The 22382-nt window shown below is 39.4% G+C and overlaps 1 protein-coding gene across 16 annotated transcripts in view; it reads left to right on the top strand.

Moving 5' to 3' along the window:
- The window catches only part of Ctnnd1 (catenin delta 1), a 49730-nt gene extending 29690 nt beyond the window's left edge, over positions 1–20040 (top strand). For 8 of the 16 annotated variants that reach the window (XM_040284311.2, XM_021730624.3, XM_078045989.1 and 5 more), the window contains 18 exons: positions 1135–1206; positions 2213–2365; positions 2779–3314; positions 6078–6541; positions 7604–7787; positions 8596–8713; positions 9101–9254; positions 9664–9681; positions 10132–10200; positions 11008–11135; positions 11228–11378; positions 12103–12295; positions 12728–12842; positions 13478–13565; positions 16157–16219; positions 16998–17101; positions 17515–17601; positions 17893–20040. In XM_040284311.2, coding sequence (XP_040140245.2) covers positions 2249–2365; positions 2779–3314; positions 6078–6541; positions 7604–7787; positions 8596–8713; positions 9101–9254; positions 9664–9681; positions 10132–10200; positions 11008–11135; positions 11228–11378; positions 12103–12295; positions 12728–12842; positions 13478–13565; positions 16157–16219; positions 16998–17101; positions 17515–17601; positions 17893–17904 — 2601 coding nt within the window. In that variant the 5' untranslated portion in view covers positions 1135–1206; positions 2213–2248 and the 3' untranslated portion in view covers positions 17905–20040. The remainder of the gene's footprint in view (positions 1–1134; positions 1207–2212; positions 2366–2778; positions 3315–6077; positions 6542–7603; positions 7788–8595; positions 8714–9100; positions 9255–9663; positions 9682–10131; positions 10201–11007; positions 11136–11227; positions 11379–12102; positions 12296–12727; positions 12843–13477; positions 13566–16156; positions 16220–16997; positions 17102–17514; positions 17602–17892) is intronic. The other 8 variants (XM_078045991.1, XM_078045993.1, XM_078045992.1 and 5 more) reach the window with 8 other exon arrangements.
- The last annotated feature ends 2342 nt before the right edge of the window (positions 20041–22382 follow it).

Below are 22382 nucleotides of genomic sequence, written 5' to 3'. Positions count from 1 at the left end.
TTTATTGATTATTTAATTTTTAAGATAGAAAAGGTCCCACCTATTGAGGAACCTTGCAGATTGAGCTAGAGGACAGAATTCCAGTTGGGGATAATCAGGAATTTGAAGGAGGCTGTATATTTACAATGTTTCTAATTTTTTCTAGGAGCCAGAGTAGAGGGCTAGGGATGATATATATATATTGAAAAGACGACTCAGGCTTGGAGGTGGTGGGGAATTCCAGGATTTAGTATGTGGTTTCTTTCTCTTGCTCTCTTATTTTTAACTTCTGCTCAGCAATGAAACCACACCTTTCCTTCTTCCTGAAAGTAATGTTTAACTTCCTCTCCCTCAGCATTATACTCTTCATGTAAAGGGGAGTGGGGTGGGAGAAGAGTTTCCTAAGGTGGCCGGATCTCACTGTGTTCTCTATTGAAAGAGGAGCAGGGAAATATGTATTTCTATGTGGTATAATGTCATTAGATTATTTCCTGCTATTTAAGACAGAACAATTTAAGGTTAACATTTTGGAATGTGTTCTGTAGTTGTAATAATTGATGATAAAGATGTTGAGAATTTAGTATTCTTGGAGGGGAACTGGGGTACCTAAATTCTTCATACTTGGAAAGGGAGACTTACATCTTTCTTTAAAAAGCTGTATGGAATGGGAGTTTCCAATGGTAGCAGAGCATGAAGGGAACAATAACGAAGACTTTTGGAAATCCCCTAAATTAGCCTTTTCAATTTTCCTTATATTCTCAGGGATTTTCAAAAAGGTTGCATGTAGGGAAACTTTTCCAAAACATTCTTTATTTCAGCAAATAGTTTTTGAACGTTTATAATGTATCAGGCACTGCGTAAGGCACTAGGGATGCTACCTTAAATAAAACTGACCCCCAAACCCCTCTGCCCTCATGGAGCTTAGGTTTTTATGTACCAAAGACTCAGTCTGCCAGAGTTGCAGGCCTGATTTCAACTTTGAGGAAAGTTCTAAGCTAAGAAGTAATATGGTTATTTTATGAGTACTGACACAAGGATTTCAGGCCACAAACATCTTCTTGAAAGCCCTTTTCTTGTTTGGGAAAAAGACATTTATGTTTGATAGAGTAAAGGAAGGCCACAAAATGAATTGTCTTTTCATGGACTATGTTTCAGAACGGCCGGTTTGTGGGCGATGCTGACCTTGAGAGACAGAAGTTTTCAGATTTGAAACTCAACGGACCCCAGGTAATTCTTTTGGCTCAAGGCTGGGTTGTTTCATTCATATCATTTTACTTCTTCAGCTTATAAGAGCATCATGGTAATTCATAAAGTGTCTGGCACATTGTAAACACCCATCAATTAGTTTCTTTCATTTAGGAAAGTAAAAAGGTGGAGCTACAAAGTATATATGTAGCTTTGTTTTGAAATGAATATTAATGGCTATTGATCTTCATTACTACCTCCCTGTCCCTCTTATGTGATCCCAGGTACTACATTCCTATTTTAGGGAGGGCATAATTCTACTTTGCAGAAAATCCTACCTAAAATCTGGTTGGTCTTAGAAGCCTTCTAAGACTTACAGTAATATAAAGGCTTACCTTACAGTAATATAAAGTCAGTCAAATGATTGGTCTTCTAGGGATTTTCTGTTTTATCCTAAAAGTTCTTTGTTTTTGGGGGGATGAGGAGTGGGCGTGGTGGTGCACGCCTATAATCCCAGTTGACCCTGAAGGCTGAGGCAGGAGGATCAAAGCCAGCCTTAGCAATTTAGGGACTAAGCAACTGAGAGGGACCCTGTCTCTAAATAAAATTCTTAATAAAGGGCTGGGAGTGTTGCTCAGTGTTTAAGCGCCCCTGGGATCAATCCCTCCTAATAAAAAAGTTCTGTATTTATTGGATAAGCCCGTTTTGGGAGATCACTCAGTTGGATACATGGCCCCTTAACATAGTTCATATTTATTTAGATAACCATAGATGACCAGAATTGGGAAGTTAAATCTGCTACCTTTGTCACTTGGTGTCAATATGGCTATCAGTTGTTTAGCTTGGTACATATTAGTTAAATGACTAGAATGGGAAAATTATATTTACTTTTGTACAAGTTTGAAAGGTAACAGTCACTTCTCTTTAAAAATCTTGAGATCTATAAAAAATGGATGAATAGGCCTCACCCTTCTGCTTCTTACTAGGATGGGTTCTTAATAACACATGGTTTAATAGTATTTTCTTTCTTTTCCTCTTTTCCATATAGGATCACAGTCATCTTCTATATAGCACCATCCCCAGGATGCAAGAGCCAGGGCAGATTGTGGAGACTTACACAGAGGAGGACCCTGAAGGAGCCATGTCTGTTGTCTCTGTGGAGACCTCAGATGATGGGACCACCCGGCGCACAGAGACCACAGTAAGCTGAGATTTGCATAAGGTCTCATTAATAGAAAATAGAAGAAGTCTTTCTGTAGTTTGTATTAGGGGAGAGATTAAGCACTTAATTAGGGTGAAGGAAGGATCACTAATCTGTACTTATGCCAAAAAGAAAGTGATCTCTCTTTACATGGAAAAGTGATATGGGAAAATCTGATGGATTGGGAAGAGAGAGCATGTCAAGGTCTGTAGGAGCTTCTCCGAGAAGCAGTAATTGCCAGAGCAGTTTTCTTGCTCAGATGTATAGGATGGGAAGAAAGGTAGATGGTATAGGCATTTCTAGTGTAGTGGCCTAGAGATTAGGGTTTGCTTCTTTTCTTGGAGTGGTCTGGAAGTAAGCTTGTATCACTTATTTCCCTCAGTAGTTTTTTTCCCCCCATTCCTTAATTGAAGGTCAAGAAAGTAGTGAAGACAGTGACAACACGGACGGTACAGCCAGTCCCTGTGGGACCAGACGGGCTGCCTGTGGATGCCTCATCAGTTTCGAACAACTATATCCAGACTTTGGGTCGTGACTTCCGCAAGAATGGCAACGGTGGACCTGGTCCTTATGTGGGCCAAGCAGGCACTGCTACCCTTCCGAGGAACTTCCACTACCCTCCTGATGGTTATAGCCGCCACTATGAAGATGGCTATCCAGGTGGCAGTGACAACTATGGCAGTCTATCCCGGGTGACTCGCATTGAGGAACGATATAGGCCCAGCATGGAAGGCTATAGGGCACCTAGTAGACAGGATGTCTATGGGCCACAGCCCCAGGTTCGGGTAGGGGGGAGCAGTGTGGATCTGCACCGCTTTCACCCAGAGCCTTACGGGTTAGAAGATGACCAGCGTAGTATGGGCTATGATGACCTGGATTACGGTATGATGTCTGATTATGGCACTGCCCGTCGAACTGGGACACCCTCTGACCCTCGCCGCCGCCTCAGGTAGGCAAGAGTGAAAGGAAAGGGTCTTTCCAAGATGGGGGAAAGAGCTGGCTTTTCTTTCTACTTTTAAGAACCTTTAGGGATCAGACTTTTCCATGGGAATTCTGGGTGAAATGAAAGTAGACTGATTGATGTTTAGTAGACACTTTCCCTTGTTGCCTCGAGAATGCTTTAGAGTGGGATTGGCAGACCTTTACAGAGGACCTACTTTTAGGCTTTGTGGGTTCTATGTTATCTTTGTTAGATGTTTTTTGTTTTAAAAAGCAAGCCTCTAAAAATATAAAAAATATTTAGTTCTTGGGTGGTATGAAGACAGGTTTGGCCTGTGGGCTACAAATCTTGCTTCAGAATAAATTAGGAACTGTGTTTTCCAAAGAGACATGAAAAGAAGGAAAAATTTAAGGTTTTCTTGATGGTGAGGGTGCTTTGGCAGCTGTTACTGAATTTCTGTGTATGGGTCATGACCTTCTAAAGCCAAATGCCTTGGTGCTTACTTTCCTCATGTATAGGGAGCGTTGGTTAATAGTGAACTGAACTGGGTTGGGGACAGGGGTAGAGGCCCCATTATCTAAGCCTGAATCATTTACCTTTCAGGTGTCTTAGCTAATCCAACTCCCATGTGACTCACCTTTTATTCCTGAAGGGGCACCAGACTTCAGCTGGTGCAACCTGGAGCAGGGGTAGATAGCAGCAGTCTGCCCAGGGTGTTGTCTGCTTTTCTGACTTCCTCATTAGTAAAGAGTGATTGGACCCAGGTGGGTGTGGGTGGCTAGGCCATTTTGTGCTATCCCTGTAGCAGCTGACATAGAGAAGGTTTGGGGCCTGGTTCTTGGGTTTGTTCCAGGATGGCACTGGACTTAGAAACCTGCTTGACTATCAAGATCATTTGCTGCTTCCTGTTCCGGGCCTAGGAGAGTAATACAAGGTCAAACTTAAACAGTGAAGCAGTTGATTAGCGTAAAAAAGCACTGAACTTGAAAAACCTCAGTTCTAGTTGTACCTCTGCCACTAGTTGTGTAGCTTCAAGCAAGCCATTTGATCTTTCTGGACACAGCTTTGTTATTTGTAAAGTGAAAGAATCTTGATCCTTTGCCTGTAAAAGAAGGAAATATAAGATTTCTTCAGGTGACTAAAATTTGGTTATGGTAATTGTTTTTTATAATTGCTTATCTTAAAATAATAAGAAAATTAAAAGGTGCTTAACACAGAGCCTGAAAACCCCAGAAAAGCACACCATCCATTCAAAAAGAACTACAATTAACATTTTGGTGCATAGCCTTTGAGTTCTTTTTCCTATATTTGTGAACATGCTGTATTTTTACCCCTGGACTAAAAGGAAATCTTTCTTCACGTACAGGTTAGTTGCCTTCTCTTAAAATTTAGCTAATATAACCAATTTATTTTGTTTTAATGATATTTTGAAATGGCCTATTTATTTATTTATTTATTTTTAACTAAAATGCTTTGGGCCTTTGAATCACTGTTGAATGGTTGTTGTTAACACCCATGAGGCAGATCTTCAGCTTGCTAACCTTGAGTGTTTGGTGGCAGTGGGAGTGGTTTTGTGGAGCAAACAAAGGTCTTATTTGTGAGAGTTCCACACAATAGGTTCTCCTCTCTCCTGTGGGAGCCGCAGAATGAGATGAGTTCAGAGATAATGGTCTCTTCCTGGTGGTTATGAATAAATAATAGTGTGACAGACTCACCCTCTAGTGGTTGCTGGTAGTACTGAAACAGGAAGAATTATCTTCCCACTGACTTCTTTCCTGCAATTGCTGTGTGTTTCATGTGGCTGGGCATCCTAAATACAGTGTTGGTCAGTAGATTTTGACAAAATTGGAGGTATTTAGAAATTGGAGAATGGGACTCATTTCAAACATATTTCTGAGAGCTGGGTATGATAGTACATGTCTGTAATCCCAGTGACTTGGGAGGCTGAGGCAGAAAGATCAAAAGCTTGAGGCCAGCCTTAACAATTTAGAAAGATCCTGTCTCCCCAAAAAAAGGACTGGGGATGTAGTTCAGTGATAAAGTGCTCCCTAGGTTCAATCCCTGGTAATAAAACAAAACCAAACCCATATTTGTTGACTAGCAAGTCTGATGTTGCTATGAACTGAGAATTAGTGTTTCAAGACATACACCTTATCAGTACCAAAGACAGGTATTCATATGATGTAGCAAGAAGTTCTTTTCTATTTTTCTCTATCAGCCCCTCCCTCTTTAATAATTTCCAAAATAGGATAAGGAGAACCTTAAATATGAAGTATGTTTAAGGGTCTTATTCTACCAACTGTTCCCTATGTGTAAATGCCTCATTTCCTGTTTAGCTAAGGGCTTGTTAGAACTGTTCTCAGGCTTTATTTGATGATTTCTGTGACACTGAGTCATTTAGTTTGGTTAGCTATGCTGTCTGAGGATTTATTTTAATCGCTATCTGGAAATTAATAATTTTCAGGTATCATTCAAATACATGTTCAGTAACTAGATTTGGTTCTCTTTTTTTGTGTGTGATTAACTTCTCCAAATATTACTTTCTGAGCCAGCAAACTTGATGAAAAAAAGGGTAGCTTTAATTTAATTGAAGGTACCTTTGAAATTATTAAAATTGATTAGCATATTATTAATGCAGAGGAGATATATGATCTGTGTATCAGTGCTGGGGATAATCCTGCCTTAATGTTGGGGGGTTATAGGAGTGTCCCAAGCTAGGCTTAACTACTTGATGTATTTCTCTTTTCTGTTGGTTTTTCCAAAAATCTGCAGGAGTTATGAAGACATGATTGGCGAGGAGGTACCAGCAGATCAGTACTATTGGGCTCCTTTGGCCCAGCATGAACGGGGAAGTTTAGCAAGCTTGGATAGCCTTCGCAAGGGAGGCCCCCCACCTCCCAATTGGAGACAGCCTGAGCTGCCAGAGGTTATTGCCATGCTGGGATTCCGCTTGGATGCTGTCAAGTCTAATGCAGCTGCATACTTGCAACACTTATGCTACCGCAATGACAAGGTGAAGACTGATGTGCGGAAGCTCAAGGGCATCCCAGTGCTGGTGGGATTATTAGACCACCCCAAAAAGGAAGTGCACCTTGGAGCATGTGGAGCTCTCAAGAATATCTCTTTTGGACGTGACCAAGATAACAAGATTGCCATAAAAAATTGTGATGGTGTTCCTGCCCTTGTGCGATTGCTCCGAAAGGCTCGTGATATGGATCTTACTGAAGTCATTACTGGTAAGTTCTAGGCCCCAGGAAGTGCTAAGTTTGGGTGACTCTTACCCCTAGAGAAGTTGAGAGTTAGAGGAGTTTCCACTCCTTTAACTTTTGATTATAGATTATCTCTAATCAACTACGGTCACAAAGAAGATTGTCTTCCAAACATGGAAGCTCAATGTCAGTTGCCAGTTATCCCCAATTGTGTAACTTAAGTGTATGCCTGTCTTGACTCACATGCTAGGCCCATCTAGACATTTGAGCTGTGATCCTTGCTTTATTTAGAACAGTGGTTTTTCAGATTCTGAGCTGTGATCTGATAGTGTGAATTGAACACAATTTTGTGGGTCACAATCACCATTCCAAGCAAAAGAAAAGAAAAAAAAAAAACGCCTAGTGTGGTGATGCATGCCTCTATTTCCAGTGACTTAGGAGGCTGAGACAGAAGGATTGCAAGTTCAAGACCAACCTGAGCAACTTAGTGAGTCCCTAAGCAGTTTAGTGAGACCTTGTCTTATAATAAAAAGGGCTGGGGATGTTGCTTAGTAGTTGAGTGCCCCTGGGTTCAATCCCGCATATCCTAAATAAATAAAAGGAGAATGTATAGACCATTGGTTCTTAGTTGGAGGAAATTCTCCCCTCTCTTCCCTGAAGACATTTGCAATATTGGAGACATTTTTGCTTGTTTTAACTGCAGTGTGGGTAGAGAGTGCTATTGGCATCCAGTGAGTAAAGGCCAGGAGTGGTAAACATCCAGCAGTAGACAGGACAGCTTCCTACAACTAAGAATTATGTGACCCCAAATGACAGAGGAGTCAAGGTAGAAGAGGTCAGTATAGGTGGATCGGTGAGCATTAGTTATAGGCAGTACTATTTTTATGGAACTTTACTTCATGATCTGTATGTTTGTAAAATAAAAAATTTATTTCTTACCACGGGTTACACACAAAAGCTTGAATATCAATGCAAGATATTTGATCATTAAGGAAGACCAAGAAGTCGAGCAATAAGGGATTCTCTTGACATTCTTCAAACATATGATCATGGGTGTTGGAGAGCTATCTTATGAATTGTCTCTGCCAGGAACCCTGTGGAATCTCTCATCCCATGACTCAATCAAAATGGAGATTGTGGACCATGCACTGCACGCCTTGACAGATGAAGTGATCATTCCTCATTCTGGTTGGGAGAGGGAACCTAATGAAGATTGTAAGCCACGCCATATTGAGTGGGAGTCGGTGCTCACCAACACAGCTGGCTGCCTTAGGTAATAGTAGGGGCTTTGAGAATATAAAATTGAATTTTTGAGGATTGATATAATTTCTTTAAAAAGAAAAGTTAAGATTTTTTTTTTTTTTTTTGTACTAGTGTTTGAACCCTGGGGTGCTCTACCACTTAGCTACATTCCCAGCCTATTTTATTTTGAGAGAGAGTCTCACTAAGTTGCTGAGGCTGATCTCGAATTTGTGATCCTTGTGCCTCAGTCTCCTGGGTAACTGGAATTACAGATGTGTACCACCTGCTTGGCAAAAGTTAAAATTCTTTCACCTGCTATTCATCCTCTACTATCTTTTTATTGTGTACTGCAACTCCAACTGTTTTACCTTTATTGCTACTCACTTATATTCCACATATACCTGCTGTTGGTTTGTTTTCCCTTAAACATCTCTTTTATGCCTCTTTGACTCTGTTCATCTAACTTGGTAAACACTTATTCAGAACGTACAATGTGTAGGTAATCATCTAGTTCTGGGCTTTGTGTGTCTGTATCTCTTCCCTTGGTTTTCTATATTTCAAATCAGACACTCTGCTCTGTGGTATATTTGTACTTCCATTCAAGAAGTATCTATTCTATCTTGAATTATTAACCCATACCCCACATGGTGATAAAGGTTCAGAAAGCAGAAACTGTCAATGAACTTTCTCTTGACTGCTATGCCTTGCTTATAATAGATATTCACTACTTCCTATAGTGAGTAAAAAGGGTATTGAGGAAGCTTATAGATGTTGTGGGATAGTCAATGGGGGGATTTCTGAATTTGAGTCATTTAAAGTATTTTCTGGTTTCCCTTTAGGAATGTAAGCTCAGAGAGAAGTGAAGCTCGTCGGAAGCTTCGGGAATGTGATGGCTTAGTTGATGCCCTTATTTTCATTGTTCAGGCTGAGATTGGGCAGAAGGATTCAGATAGCAAGGTAAATTAATTCCATTCATTGCATCTACAAAGTACTTGTAGTGCAAACCTACCCACTCCTGCTTTCCATTACATAAAATGCCTATCCCAGCACCTTCTTCCTAAAGAAGGAGTGTTCAACTTAGGAATTTTTTTTTTTTTTTCCCTCACATGTATATGAAAGTTGCCTAGTGGTCTTCTAAGATAATTCATTTTCCAAGTAGGAAAGTCAGTGATCCAGTTTTGGGGTTGGCTAAAGCCACTAAATTCGAGGAGTTTGAGAAGACTGGAATACTGAGATGGATTGTATTATATTTTGAGGGTTGATATTTTAATACCTAAATCATGGGAACTTGCTGCAAAATCACCATAGTTATTTACTTCTCTTATTAAATCTTGTGTCCCTAAGCTTGTGGAAAACTGCGTGTGCCTCCTTCGGAACTTATCCTATCAAGTTCATCGAGAGATCCCACAGGCAGAGCGTTATCAAGAGGCACCTCCCAGTGTTGCCAACAATACTGGGCCACATGCTGCCAGTTGCTTTGGGGCCAAGAAGGGCAAAGGTGAGTCTTGGTTCCTCATTCTTTGCTCTTTAATGTGGGACAGGGAGAGGAAGGAACACTTAACTTTAGGTACAGAATATTTGCAAAGAGTCTGGGAATCTGTCTGGTCAAGACTGTCTTGTTGCTCTGCCGCTGCTTTCCCTGAGCTGTGTGCTTTTATTGTGGTGGTGGTGGAGGTAGTGATGGTGGTGGTGGTGGTGGTGGTGGTGGTATTGCTGTGAATGACTGAGGCACTGAGAACTCAACTAATCTGGGGCCTTCTTTCCCATTCCTCCTTTCTGTTTCCTGTGTTTTTCTTTACTTTTCTGTCCTTTCTTGCTTATTTGACCATGCTTTTGTTGACATCTTTCTCCTGCATTTTCTTCCTTTATCTCTCCTCTGCTTTACACCTTGGGTGACGCATTGGAAGATGAATGGTTCTCCAGAGGTGAGTTGAATCTTTTAAGGAGCTTGACAACTTCTAATTTGCATGTTTTGGTTTTAGCTTCCCTAGTATTTCCTTGCCTAACCCTTCCCTGTGGATGCATGTAGGAAAATTGAGTTGAGGAAAGCCATTGAAACAAATTCAGCTCTTCTGAGCACGTGGATCCTGGCATGCTGTTTCTGGGCAGCAGTCCTTTTTATCAAAACTCAGGTCAATAGTGACAAGAGTGGTTATCCTTGTTTTATCTATCTGCTGCCTGTTTTCTGTCTTTGTTTCTGCATAGCACCCTGCTGGGACAAGTTGGGCGGGCTTCCCTTCTTTTGCTCCTTTTGATGCATCTCTGATCCAAAGTTTCTGACTGAAGAATGAAAAATGTGTCAGGTGAAATTTTCCTTTTTAAAATTCTTTACCCCTATTCTCTCCCTGCCCCATACCCTTTTCCTATTTCTACAGGGAAAAAACCCACAGAGGATCCAGCAAATGATACAGTGGACTTCCCTAAAAGAACAAGTCCTGCTCGAGGTAAGTTATTTTTTTTCTTCTCAGTCTCTAAAGATCTCATCAACATAGCCCACAGATAGGGTATTTGGTAACCTAATAGTAGACTTTATGCAACATATGTACGGTTCTCTCTTCTCTGACTTGGGGATTTGAAGTGACAGTGAAAATCTTGGTAAAATCTATAGTATTGTAGAAGTAATTCACAAAGGCCTGTTTTGTTAAGACAGTGCTTCAGGTTATTCAAGGATAGGATAAAGTTCTGATGGTAGGCTATAGCAGAAACTTAGCTACCCTACGTGGTCACTACAGTTTTGGAGGCTTAAACTTTATTCTTAGAAGAATCCTGTTTATCATAGTTTGCATCTTTGGACTCATTGTATTGATGACTATAAGGTTTACAGCTCTCCATGGATATAAAAATAACTGGGTTAAATTAGAAATAATTTATTTGAGATGAGAAATCTTGAACCTTGATTGCTATCAATGAACTAAATGAGTTTTCTGAGAGCTCATGGTAGAACCAAGGCCAAAGTAAGCTGTGGGGGAGAAGAGTCAAGGAGTAAGGAGAGAAAGGAGTTGAACATGATGAGTTGATATATCTTTTGCTTCTTACCATGACTAATTACTCTTAAGAATCAAATCTTGGTACCCAAAGAGGGGGTAAAGAAAAGAATCAAGTCTCTGAGTTGGTTGTTGACTAGTAAGGGAATTCAGGGAGCGTAATGGTAAATACATCTACCTAGAGTACTAAGGCTGGATTCCTGCCACCAGAGCCTAGTTTGTAGGTATTGATTAGTATCCTCTGCCTTCTTGCTCTTTCTTGTACAGGCTATGAGCTCTTATTTCAGCCAGAGGTGGTTCGGATATATATCTCACTCCTTAAGGAGAGTAAAACTCCTGCTATCCTAGAAGCCTCTGCTGGAGCCATCCAGAACTTGTGTGCTGGGCGCTGGACGGTGAGTATGTTTTACAAAATGGATTTGGAAATGGGAAGATTTATATAGCTAGTTTGTTATTTATAATCTGTTGTCTTCCATGTGCTGCCTAGTATGGTCGATACATCCGCTCTGCTCTGCGTCAAGAGAAGGCTCTCTCTGCCATAGCTGACCTCCTGACCAATGAACATGAGCGGGTGGTGAAAGCTGCATCTGGAGCATTAAGAAATCTGGCTGTGGATGCACGCAATAAGGAGTTAATCGGTAAGGAGTTGAATGCCAGCTGTTGCCTCAGCATCTAGCATAGTGCCTATAGGGGCTAGTAATGTATCTATTGAAATCATCTAAGGAAAAGATTCTAGCCCTCAATAGTCTATAAATTTTAGGGTGGGTGAGGGAACATGGTCTAATGGTTCTTAGATAAGAAGTGATGACTCTTCACAAATAGAATGTTAATAGCTGTTATTTATTGAGCACCTTCATTGTTACTGGGCATTATTAAATACTTCTGTGTTTTCATTTAATCCCCATCACTTTATAGAGGTCTGTTTTTTTTTTTTTAAATAGGATAAGGAAACTAAGGGTATAGAAGTTAAGTAATTTGCTCAGAGTTAATATAGCCAGTTAGTGGCAGAGCCTAGGTTGTTGAGTTGTTGAGCTTTTAAATTCATAATGCTTTCATTTCTGTTAAGTTACTACAGTATTGACATTCTATTTTCATTAGAGTATCTGAAAGGACTGGGTAACATATTTGATGTACAATATTCACATTGTTTTAATGTGATTGAAGAATGAGAGAAGGAAAGACAATGAGTTCATGTTATTTCATGTTCTTTGCCCTTTTGATATGATAATCCTATAGGATAGTGAATCAAATTCATATGGTCAGTATCTCCACTTGATCTGATCAATATAAAAAGTAGTGTAAGGCTCCTTATGGCCTAACTCTGCCTTTTCTCCCTGCTTTTTTTCCTTTCTGCTGTTTTAGGTAAACATGCTATTCCTAACTTGGTAAAAAATCTGCCTGGAGGGCAACAGAGCTCCTCTTGGAATTTTTCTGAGGACACTGTGGTCTCTCTTTTGAACACCATCAATGAAGTTATTGCTGAAAACTTAGAGGCTGCCAAAAAGCTTCGAGAGACGCAGGGTATTGAGAAGCTAGTGTTGATCAACAAATCAGGGTAAGCTTACACTTAAAACCACAGCTAGAAGAATTTAAGTATGAAAGGGAGGTTGCTAGGAAGGAACTTTTTTTTTTTTTTTTTTTTGCAGTGCTAGGGATTGAACCCTGGGTCTTATACATGCCAGTCAGACATTCTTTTCACTGAACCACATTCCTAGTCCCCCTCTTGCTTTCTGAGATTATTCCTCTTCCTTACATGTGAAACGTGAAAAGACATTATTCTTTTTCTGTCTTAATATTGATCCATAAATTGATAATAGACACTTATGTCAGACAATATTGTATTTTACTCTTTGGGACAGAATATAGGTTTTGGAAAATTTGATTTCATCCTTTTTGGCATTTATATTCTTACGTTGTTACCAGAAAATATATGTCCTAAGCTTCTTTCCTGGTCTTACATCCAAATTTAATATGGTGTTACTTTAAGGAATCGCTCAGAAAAAGAAGTTCGAGCAGCAGCACTTGTATTACAGACAATCTGGGGATATAAGGAACTGAGGAAGCCCCTGGAAAAAGAAGGATGGAAGAAATCAGACTTTCAGGTATAGTAACTCTCAAGACCAAAACGTTTTTTTTTTTTTTCCTTCTATTTCATCATCACACTAAGTCTATTTTTGACCCAAGTCTCTAATTAGTAGACCTTATTTGCTTTACTTCTCAAGAACGGTACTTATAGCTCATTTGCTGCTGAAATAGCTCTGGTCTCCCTCAGTGTCATAACAGTAAGTAAGTAAGTAAGTGCTGGTGGTGATGAAGGGTGATGATGGCCTTGGCGACTTCTCCAAATCTCCCCTGACCCTTTGAGCAAGTTTACCATTTTCTGAGACTGTTTCCTTCTGATAGTATGAGTATTTGAAACTTTTAAAATTTCCTGTTCAGGAACACAAATAGAAGCCTATTGTTTCACTATGTTGAGTATTTATTCAATCCTTAAGCATTACTTTTTCTTAAGAGTTGGAAGTAGGAATGTAGAGGATTTAATCTTTTGTGGGATAAAATGTGCCTTAGGGGCTGGGGCCTATGGGTGTGGGGTGGGGTATGGAAAGCTGGGGAAGGAAACCATGTTTAAGGAGAGCCTCTGGAGGAGGTAGGGCGGGGCAGATTGCTTTGTGGGGTGGAGGCAGGCTGGAGAATAAAGACATTCTGTTCTATGACTTGGCATTTTGTTTGCCTCCAGGTGAATCTAAACAATGCTTCTAGAAGCCAGAGTAGTCATTCATATGATGATAGCACTCTCCCTCTCATTGACCGGAACCAAAAATCAGGTATAGTACCCTCAGAGTAAACTCATCTTCTTTTAGCCACTTCTGTTATTCTTTATGGGCTTATTAACTAAGAAATAGGATATATATTTATTTCTGAATGAGTTAGTCTTTTGTGGGAGGGGAATAATGCTTTGCTCCAGAATTGTAATGCACAAGCTGGCAGATCTGAGCTTTAGAAATCAAACGTGCAATTTGCCTGAGTGTGATTTCTTCTATTTTTGCTTGTGAACTTAACTTAAAATCACTGGAAAGTGAACCTTAGGTTTTTATTTTATTTCCCTTTAAATTTCTATATAATGTCAAGTAATGCATGTTTACTGTTGAAAAGTTATAAAATACAGATGTCCAGAAAAATAATAGAAAATCAGTTATTTCTACTACCCAGAGATAGCAACTATTATTTTGGGTTATAACTTTTTAAAACCTTTTGCCATGTGAACAAACACGTTCTTCTTCTGAAGAGATGAATTATATATTTTGTTTTACCCTTATTATCTTAATGACTCTTGGCTTTAGCCTCCATGCGTGGTTCTTGAATTGTTCTCTGAAAGTCTGGAGGCTGTTGAACATTTGCTTTGATGGCATAGAAGCAGTGGTGCATATTGTTGGTGGCTTAGGGCAGTGATATCACACTGAATGAGTTGTAGACCCCATTACCACATTCTTATATTTTAAAAAAAGAACCATCTGAATGATATAAATAAAAATGTCAGTAATCTTTATGCTCTCAGTATACCCCTTAGGATATTTTGGTTGTGATAATGAAATACCATTTGGCTTTGTGGTAAACCATAGTACCTGGCTTTAGTCATATATTGTTGTTAATGGCTTTTCAACTAAAGAATCGAGGGAAAAGCTGGTTTAGTGGCACATGCCTGGGATCCCAGGTACTTGGGAGGCTGAGGCAGGAGCATTCCAAGTTTGAGACCAGCTTTGGCAACTTAGATCTTGCCTTAAAAAGATTAAAAAGGGCTGGAATGAAGCTCAGTGTGGAGCAACCCTGGGTTAGAAACCCAGTACTGCGGTGGTACGAGGGATCAAGAGGGGAAATACAAGATTTCCTATTTGAATATACATAATGTCTTCTATGAAAGTGATCACTGAATGAAGGTTCAAGGTAGAAGAAGAAGGAAAGGCTGAGGGGGAAAGGCCATCTTTACAAAAGAATGTACTTAGTGGAGCTATAAAAAATAATGGTATGTTTCTACCCTTGAATACACATCTTTTACAAAGCATTTCTGCTGCAAAGAATGACATTCAATCCCTGCAAACACAAAAAAAGACATTTGTCTTGAGGCAAAGCAGTTGTACTGTTGTTGGAGTTACTAGTTCGATTAGCCACTTTTTTATGGAACACCATTTTACTTGAAATAATTGGCCAACAGATTGTAATTAGACATAGGTATTTGGCATACATTTCTTTAAAATGGAATGCAGTGAGCTTGTCACTTAACTGACAGTATTTGGTGCCTGAACTTTGAAGATTATAATTCTGAAAAACATGAATTGGTCTCTGTGAGCCTGGTAATTTCCCAATACTTTTCTACTAAAATCTTTGGTGATATTAAGGAATGTGTCTTTCAGTCTGTCTATCCAGATAGATAGAGAGATATAGATGTATAAATAGTATTAATATTTGGAACATTTATGAAGGTCTGTGAACTTGTATTTTGCAAGGAACTGGCGCCATGATGCTTAAAAATCATGCATGGGTAATTGATACATTCCAAGTACATGACAGGCCAATAATTTTAGTTTAATAGAATATAAAGGGATTGTTAGTTTGATTTCATATTCCACATTACGTTAAGAAACTATTACTTACTGAATATTTATACACTATCAAGGAAAAATGTTCATAGTTATCTAAAAAGACTATTAAAGTTTTCCTTCCTTTCTTGACTTCTTATCTATGTGAGGCTGGATTTTCTTCAATAAACCTTAACCAGAGTAACTACATAACAGATTGAATGTAGAAAAAGATATGAGAATCCAGTTCCCTTTTTTAAGCCAAACTTTGAAGAGATACAAAATAAAACAATGATTTTTTTTTTTAATTAAAAATATTTGTAGGTGGGTGTAGTAGTGCATTCCTATAATCCCAGCCTCTCTGGAGACTGAAGCAGGAGGTTCCCAATTTCAAGGACAGCTTAAGTAATTTAGAGATACCCTTTTAAAATAAAAAAGGACTAGAGGCAAAGCTCAGTGGCAGAGCATTTGCCTAGCATGTCCCTGGGTATGGTCCCCAGTACTGGGGGGTGGGGTGGGGGGAAGTAACACGTAGTAACTCATATTTTAAAATGAAATAGACATTTAAAAAATTCTCAGTACCATAAATATTCATATATATAACCCACACCAATGAAAATTCTTTGGATCCTCATAATGTTTTAGGGCTCAATTTTTTTTAAGACTACAAAAGAGAGACCTTGAGACAGAGTAATTTAAAAAACTGCTAGCTTAGATTGAATTGTGTCTTATATTTAAAGTCTGTTGGAAAGGAAGAAGGATAGACCAAGAGAGTAATTTATGATATATGTAGATTTTGAAGAGTTGGTTTTTGACCTGGATAACTTTCTGACTCCATGTAGATAAGAAACCTGATCGGGAAGAAATTCAAATGAGCAATATGGGATCAAACACAAAATTACTAGGTAGGTGGTTAATTCCTGCCTAAGGTTGTGGAGTATTTCACTGGGATGAGTAGAGATGTCCAGCTTTATAGTGTTTTCTTACACACTCACCATTTATCATCCTATAAAAACATTGGCTGATTGTTTTCTGTTTCCATTTGGAAGGATATGAGGACATTTAGTAAAACTTTATCCATCTACTTTTTCCACATTCCACTTAGAAGTTTTCAGAAAATCTTCATATGTTCCCTGGTTACTACAGAATCAAGTTTGTATCCCTTGACTTAGTCAGACTCCAGTCTCTGAGGTCACTGTCTTCTCTCCATGCACTCTCTTCCAACCTTCCTGGTCTACTTTGCTGCTCTATCTTTTCATTCTTTTTTTTCCTCCATATTTTGCTGATGTCATACCTAATTCAGGATTGCCCTTCCCATTTGCTTTTCTAAATTCTCTTCATCCTCAAAGACTTCAACTTAAGCTCTGTTCTCTTGTCTGTCAGGTCTTTTCTATTACAGAATATATCACTCTTTTTCCTCTTAATCTCAGTACTCTTGTCTAGACAGATTTCTTTAGTTTAGCCTTATTATCATTTGTCATACTCTGGGTATTTCATATATATATTATCTTCCCCATTATATTCAAGTTCCTTTTAAGTCCAGGACCATCAGAGTTTAACGCGTTTCAGAATCATTTGGCACAGGACATTTCCTAATAGGGCTGTCTAATTCACACTTTCCTATTTGATATATATTGCATATCTAGTGGTGAATATCATGTTTCTGTGTACTTTTTTCACTAGATAACAACTATTCCACACTGAATGAGAGAGGGGACCACATCAGAACACTGGATCGATCTGGGGATCTGGGAGATATGGAGCCATTGAAGGGAACACCCTTGATGGTAAATCCTCTGTTTACTGTTGTCTGTCTAAGGCTAATTCTGTTTTGAAGCTTGAACATTTCATGAAATAGAAAAAAAAAAAAGCCCAAAGAAAGTTAGCATCTTTTTTGGGTAGGAGTTTCAAGGAAAAAATAGGGTTTTGACTCATCTTGGGATTCCTTGGGCCACTGTTCTGCATTGGTTGAGTTTGCGGAAGAAAGTCTGTAAAGGTGGTACTGATGACTACTAATACTAACTGATCTGTTCTCACACATCACCCTTTCTGTACCTGCCTGTTATGAATGTTTTGTCCTTCTTTTACTATTACCTTGTTTGTTTGAATTTATACATCTTGGAATATTCTTTAGATCTGGCACACTCTTCATGAGGTTTTTATCTTTACTCTCATACTAACAAATTGCATGTGTTCACAGCAGGACGAGGGGCAGGAATCTCTGGAGGAAGAGTTGGATGAGTTGGTTTTGGATGATAAGGGGGACCAAGTGTCTTACCCCACCATGGTATGTCCTCTAGTCATCCCCAAGATTGTCCTTGAGGAAGGAGGTTCCTGTGTGCCAGCAGTTTGCCAATCTTGCTGATGTGATCAGGCAGAGACTCTGGTCTCAGCTATGTGGTGCCTGGGGACTTCTGCTTTTGTGATTATTACCTCCTAAGAGCCTGGGATGTGCAGATGGTGATCTGATTCTCCATTATGTGCTGCTTTCCTTCTTCCAGACTTGCTTGATTGTCTTTTTTCAGGTTTTCTTATTTCCAACCCTATTAACATCTTTTTCTTTTTTTTTCCCCCACAGCAGAAGATTTAGCACCACTATCTCTACTCCACCTGGGCTTATAATATATGTACTTTTATTTTTTGGTGGTGAAATGGACTGATGATTTTTCCCTCTCTTCGCTGGACTATTGTGCCAACTGCCAGGCTGCCTCCTGCCCTTGTAGCCCAAAGCAGCTGCCTTCATTCCATCAACTCAACTTCTTCCAGTGAAATTTAATTGTCTCACCCCACCCCCTCAATCCCTCCTGTTCCTCCCAAGAAACCTGACTCAGTTATTTGCATATCTTGAGAATGCTGCAGATTAGCTCTTTTTGCCAGCTCTCCCTGGAACTCTTGGCCTTGTATGTAGGGAGGGAGAGAGTGGGAATCTTCACTGGAAGCCATGGGAAGAATTGGAAGTTAACATTCTGTATATGCAATGTCCAGCAACCTGCTATACTGATGATTCTTAATCAAGATTATTTTTCCTGGTGGGCAAGGGACTTTTTAACTTTCTTTTGGAGAATGGGAAGCACGAGCTCTTCTCTTATTCCAGTGGCTATTTATGAAGCAAAGAAGGCTGGCAGCAGTGGTACATTCCACTTGGCAGGGGCCCTCGATTAAGTGAAGGCCTTCTAAAACTGGGATTGAGAATCCTTCTCTCCTCACCTCTGAGGTAGGGGCCATCGAGGACCTACTGACTCCATCTCTTCTGTAAGCCTCATGCCAACCCTGGGCTGCTGCTGCCCCTTACTGAGGCTGTCTTTAACCTCCTCTCCCACCCTGTGATAAGTCTGCTGACTTGTCCTGGCCATTTGCAAGAAGCTGTATAAAGAGGAGAATGTCAAGGAAGACTTTCTGGTTGAGAAGGAGCAGAAAGATGTCTTATGAAAAGAAGAGGAACCTCTAGGAGGAGCTAGAAGGAATGTACATGAAGTGGTTAGTCTGAAACTGGCAGGAAGCTTCAAATCTGGCTTCCCCCAACCCTTACCCCATTTCTCCTATTCCTACCCTATAGGCCTGTCCTCCCCTGCCTCCTATCTGGATTGGTTGGCCAACTGTAGGACTTGATGTACATAACTCTTGTCCCCTTTACCCTTATAAGGTGGAGATTGCCCCTGGCTTTGCCTCTTCTTTGTGCCTTTGGCCTGGGGTACATCTCCTCCCTCCCTTTCATGTGCCTTTCTTTGCCTCTGCAGTCTCATTTCTCATGATTTTGCAAGTTCTATTTTGTTGCTTTCTTACCCACTATTAGCCCTCAATAACAGAAAGAAGAGGAGAAGTGACCTAGAGTCTCAAGATTCTGGGAATTGGCATAGCCTCTGATTTTAGCCACAGCAGGTTTTTGCTCAATAGCTTGTAATTGGGATTTTGTAAAAATCTCATCTTGATGGATCTCAAAGCAAGATTGGTAGGGGTGAGTGGTGCGACTCTTACTCCTTAGTTGTCCAGGATATACCATAATCTCTGAAGGAATTATAGTGAAAACAAGGTTTCTCCCTAATTCTCCCTTCCCTGCAATATGCCCCTCTCACTTTTAGTGCATATTAGCAGGTTGGGCTAAAGAAATCAGCTGCTACGTGGGTTGTTTTTTTTTTTTTTTTTTAACCCTTTTCCTTATTTGCTTTCTACTTTCCTTAATCTAAAAACTCTGTTCAATGCAACTGGAATTCTTATTCCCTCTCTTCCCCTTCCCTTATATATTGAGGCTATGGGGTAGGAGAAAAGTGCACAACCCACCAACCCCTTTCCCTATGCATTAAAACTCCTTATTTACCTTCCTCCCATTTCTTCCCACTCTCATCCACCTTTTCTGAAAAAAAGGAGCCTTTTGCTCTCTGTGACCCTCAGAGCACACTGCACAGGGGAATTTCCCCATCCAGACCTGGCTCCACTCTTGGTTTCTCTTGTCCTCCTCTGCTCTTCCTGGTGCTCTTTTTTCTCGGTGGGGTGTGGGTAATAGAATAGCCATGGGCTTTTGGGGACCTTTTAACTATATATTTTTTTCTCTTTCATTTATAAAAACACTAAACATTCAATTCCAGACAACCAAAAATCCCACCTTCCCACCGAAACTACTAAGGGGCAAATGTCTTATGCTCCATACCTTTTTCTTTTTCTTTCTTTCTTGTTAATGCTTTTAAAAACAAATGAATTTTTTATATGAATAAAGTTTTTAAAGTGTGTATGTGGGAGGTCTGTGTCATTTCTTCACTTCGAGCTGCATTTCTTCCCTCCTTTTCATCTTGGCTATTTTCTTAAGTATCAGTGTTCTTTTTCTTTACAGAGCAACCAGAAGGAGGTTATACCAAGATGAATTTATTTTGAGCTTAGTTCCAACTCTTACGAAGAACATTCTTTTTAATTATATGTGAAACAATTTTTTTTTCCCTTTAAAGATTCTTAAAAATTCAATGTGGCTGAAGTAGAGCATGGGGAGCATATTGCTAATTTAGGAAGCTGAAGTATAAAGAGTTAATAGCTTCCTTGGTCACTGGGATTCTGGCGCATTATTTAACAAAACTAACATTGAATAAAGCCACCTGCAGTACATGGCCCTCTTGAACATATCATTTTGAGTAGATTAGAAGCTAGCAACCCCAACTACCATCCTAGTAAATACAAAAATATAGATTTAAAAGGCGCACGTATGTAAGTACTGATCACTGGGCCATTATTTTGCTTCTCAGGCTGTATGTAGCAGACTGGGCTAGTTGTTTAACATAACATCTTACCCAAAGTCAGGTGTCCTACCAAATAATGTTGTTTGGGGTAGCAGATACTTGTTGGATTACCAGGGATTTTTACTTAACTGCATGCAGATGACAAGGATTAAGATCTATGGGAAGAGACTTTATTTTTCTGAAGACCTTGTGTCCTGTCATATAACTTAAAAATATCAAGAGAATTTATGCAAAATGCTTTCTGTATGCCCAAATTTTTAGATTAAAATTATATAGCTGGCTCCTGAGATGGTCCTGTCTCATTTTGTTGGGTGTAAAAACTGTTGGGCTAGTGAGACCAGGAAATCTCAGCACTGTAGTATATCTATTAAGTCTAGATGGTTGTCTGACAACTCTAATTTTGACTTGAAGGATAAAGCAAAGCACAAAGCCAAAATGCTATTAGAATTTGCTTTCCAAAGAAGTTTTTTTTTATCTATGTAGAAAAACCTGGCTACTGGTCAATAGCCGTATTTCCCTGATTCATTCTTTATTATTCACCAGCACTGAACTCAATACAAACCTTACTCTGGGATTGGTCCATTTGTTTTATTTCATTCAGTAAATACTATGCTAAACATTGTAGAGGTTAAATTCAGATTAGAGAATAAAACAGATGGGTCCTTTCTCATAGATTATAATCCATGAGAATCCTATATAGCTAAAGACTTATTATCTATCTATCTATTTTTTTAAAGCCCTTATCTAAAATGGGTTGTTAATAGAATGATCTGAAAGCCCTATAAATTCTAAGTTTCTTGATAGTAATGCTTCTGAAGCCTCTTGGTATCTCTTAAGCCAACTTTAGGAACCTTTGGATTTTGTCAAGATTTGCCAACGTATTTTCAGATCCTTTAAAGCCTAAGAATTGTTCTAGAAGTGGTTAACAATTACCGTTAACACTTTCTGGTTTTTTTTTTTTTTTTTTTTAAGATGTTTGTGAGATAGCTACCTCTAATGAGTATTACTGTGGCATACTTTCTGACAGCTCAGAGCGGTGAACTCCCTTGGTCATGTGTTCTTTCTTGCTAAATTATTTTGCTGTGAGCTATAAACATCTAACCTGGGAAGAACTTAAGACCAGTCTTTCTATCATTCTTTCTCATTTTGTAAAGGTTCTTGGTACTTTCATAGAGTTACAGATAACTGGTCCTAGCTTTTATACCTGAGCAAGTACATAAGAATCACGAGGGCTGTTTATTGAAAATGCAGATTCCAAGAGTTGGGAATAGCTCAGTGTTAAGAGTGTTTGCCTTAGTATGCACAAGGCCCTCTGTCTGATCCCCAGCAGCACATCAGATTCCCATGTTCCATTTCAGAAATTGATTCAATAGATGAGACTTGGGAATCTGAAATCTTTAAGACACCCAGGTTATTGGATGTATGTGGTCAGTTAACTGTAACTTTTTTATTATTTTTGTGATATTTTATCAGGGGTATTCTACCACTAAGCCACATCCTCAGCCCTTTATATTTTAAGATAGAGTCTTGCTAAGTTTCCCAGGCTGGCCTTGAACTTGTGATCTCCCTGCCTTAGCCTATTGTGCCTGAATTAACTATAATATATATATTTTTTTAGTTGTAGATGGACACAAAATCTTTGTTTATTTATTTTTATGTGGTGCTGAGGATTGAACCCAGTGCTGCACACGTGTAAGACAAGTCTACCACTGAGTCACAACCCCAACCCCTGAATTAACTATAATTTAAGACTCTGATCTAGTCACTGTAAAACTTCAAAGTGGAGCCCAGAATGATTGGCTTCAATACCCCTGGCAGTAACATTTCATGGTGGATATAGATACTG

This window comes from Ictidomys tridecemlineatus, chromosome 4, assembly GCF_052094955.1.
Source record: "Ictidomys tridecemlineatus isolate mIctTri1 chromosome 4, mIctTri1.hap1, whole genome shotgun sequence".
NCBI lineage: Eukaryota > Metazoa > Chordata > Mammalia > Rodentia > Sciuridae > Ictidomys > Ictidomys tridecemlineatus.
This window is presented reverse-complemented; position numbering and strand designations above follow the sequence as displayed.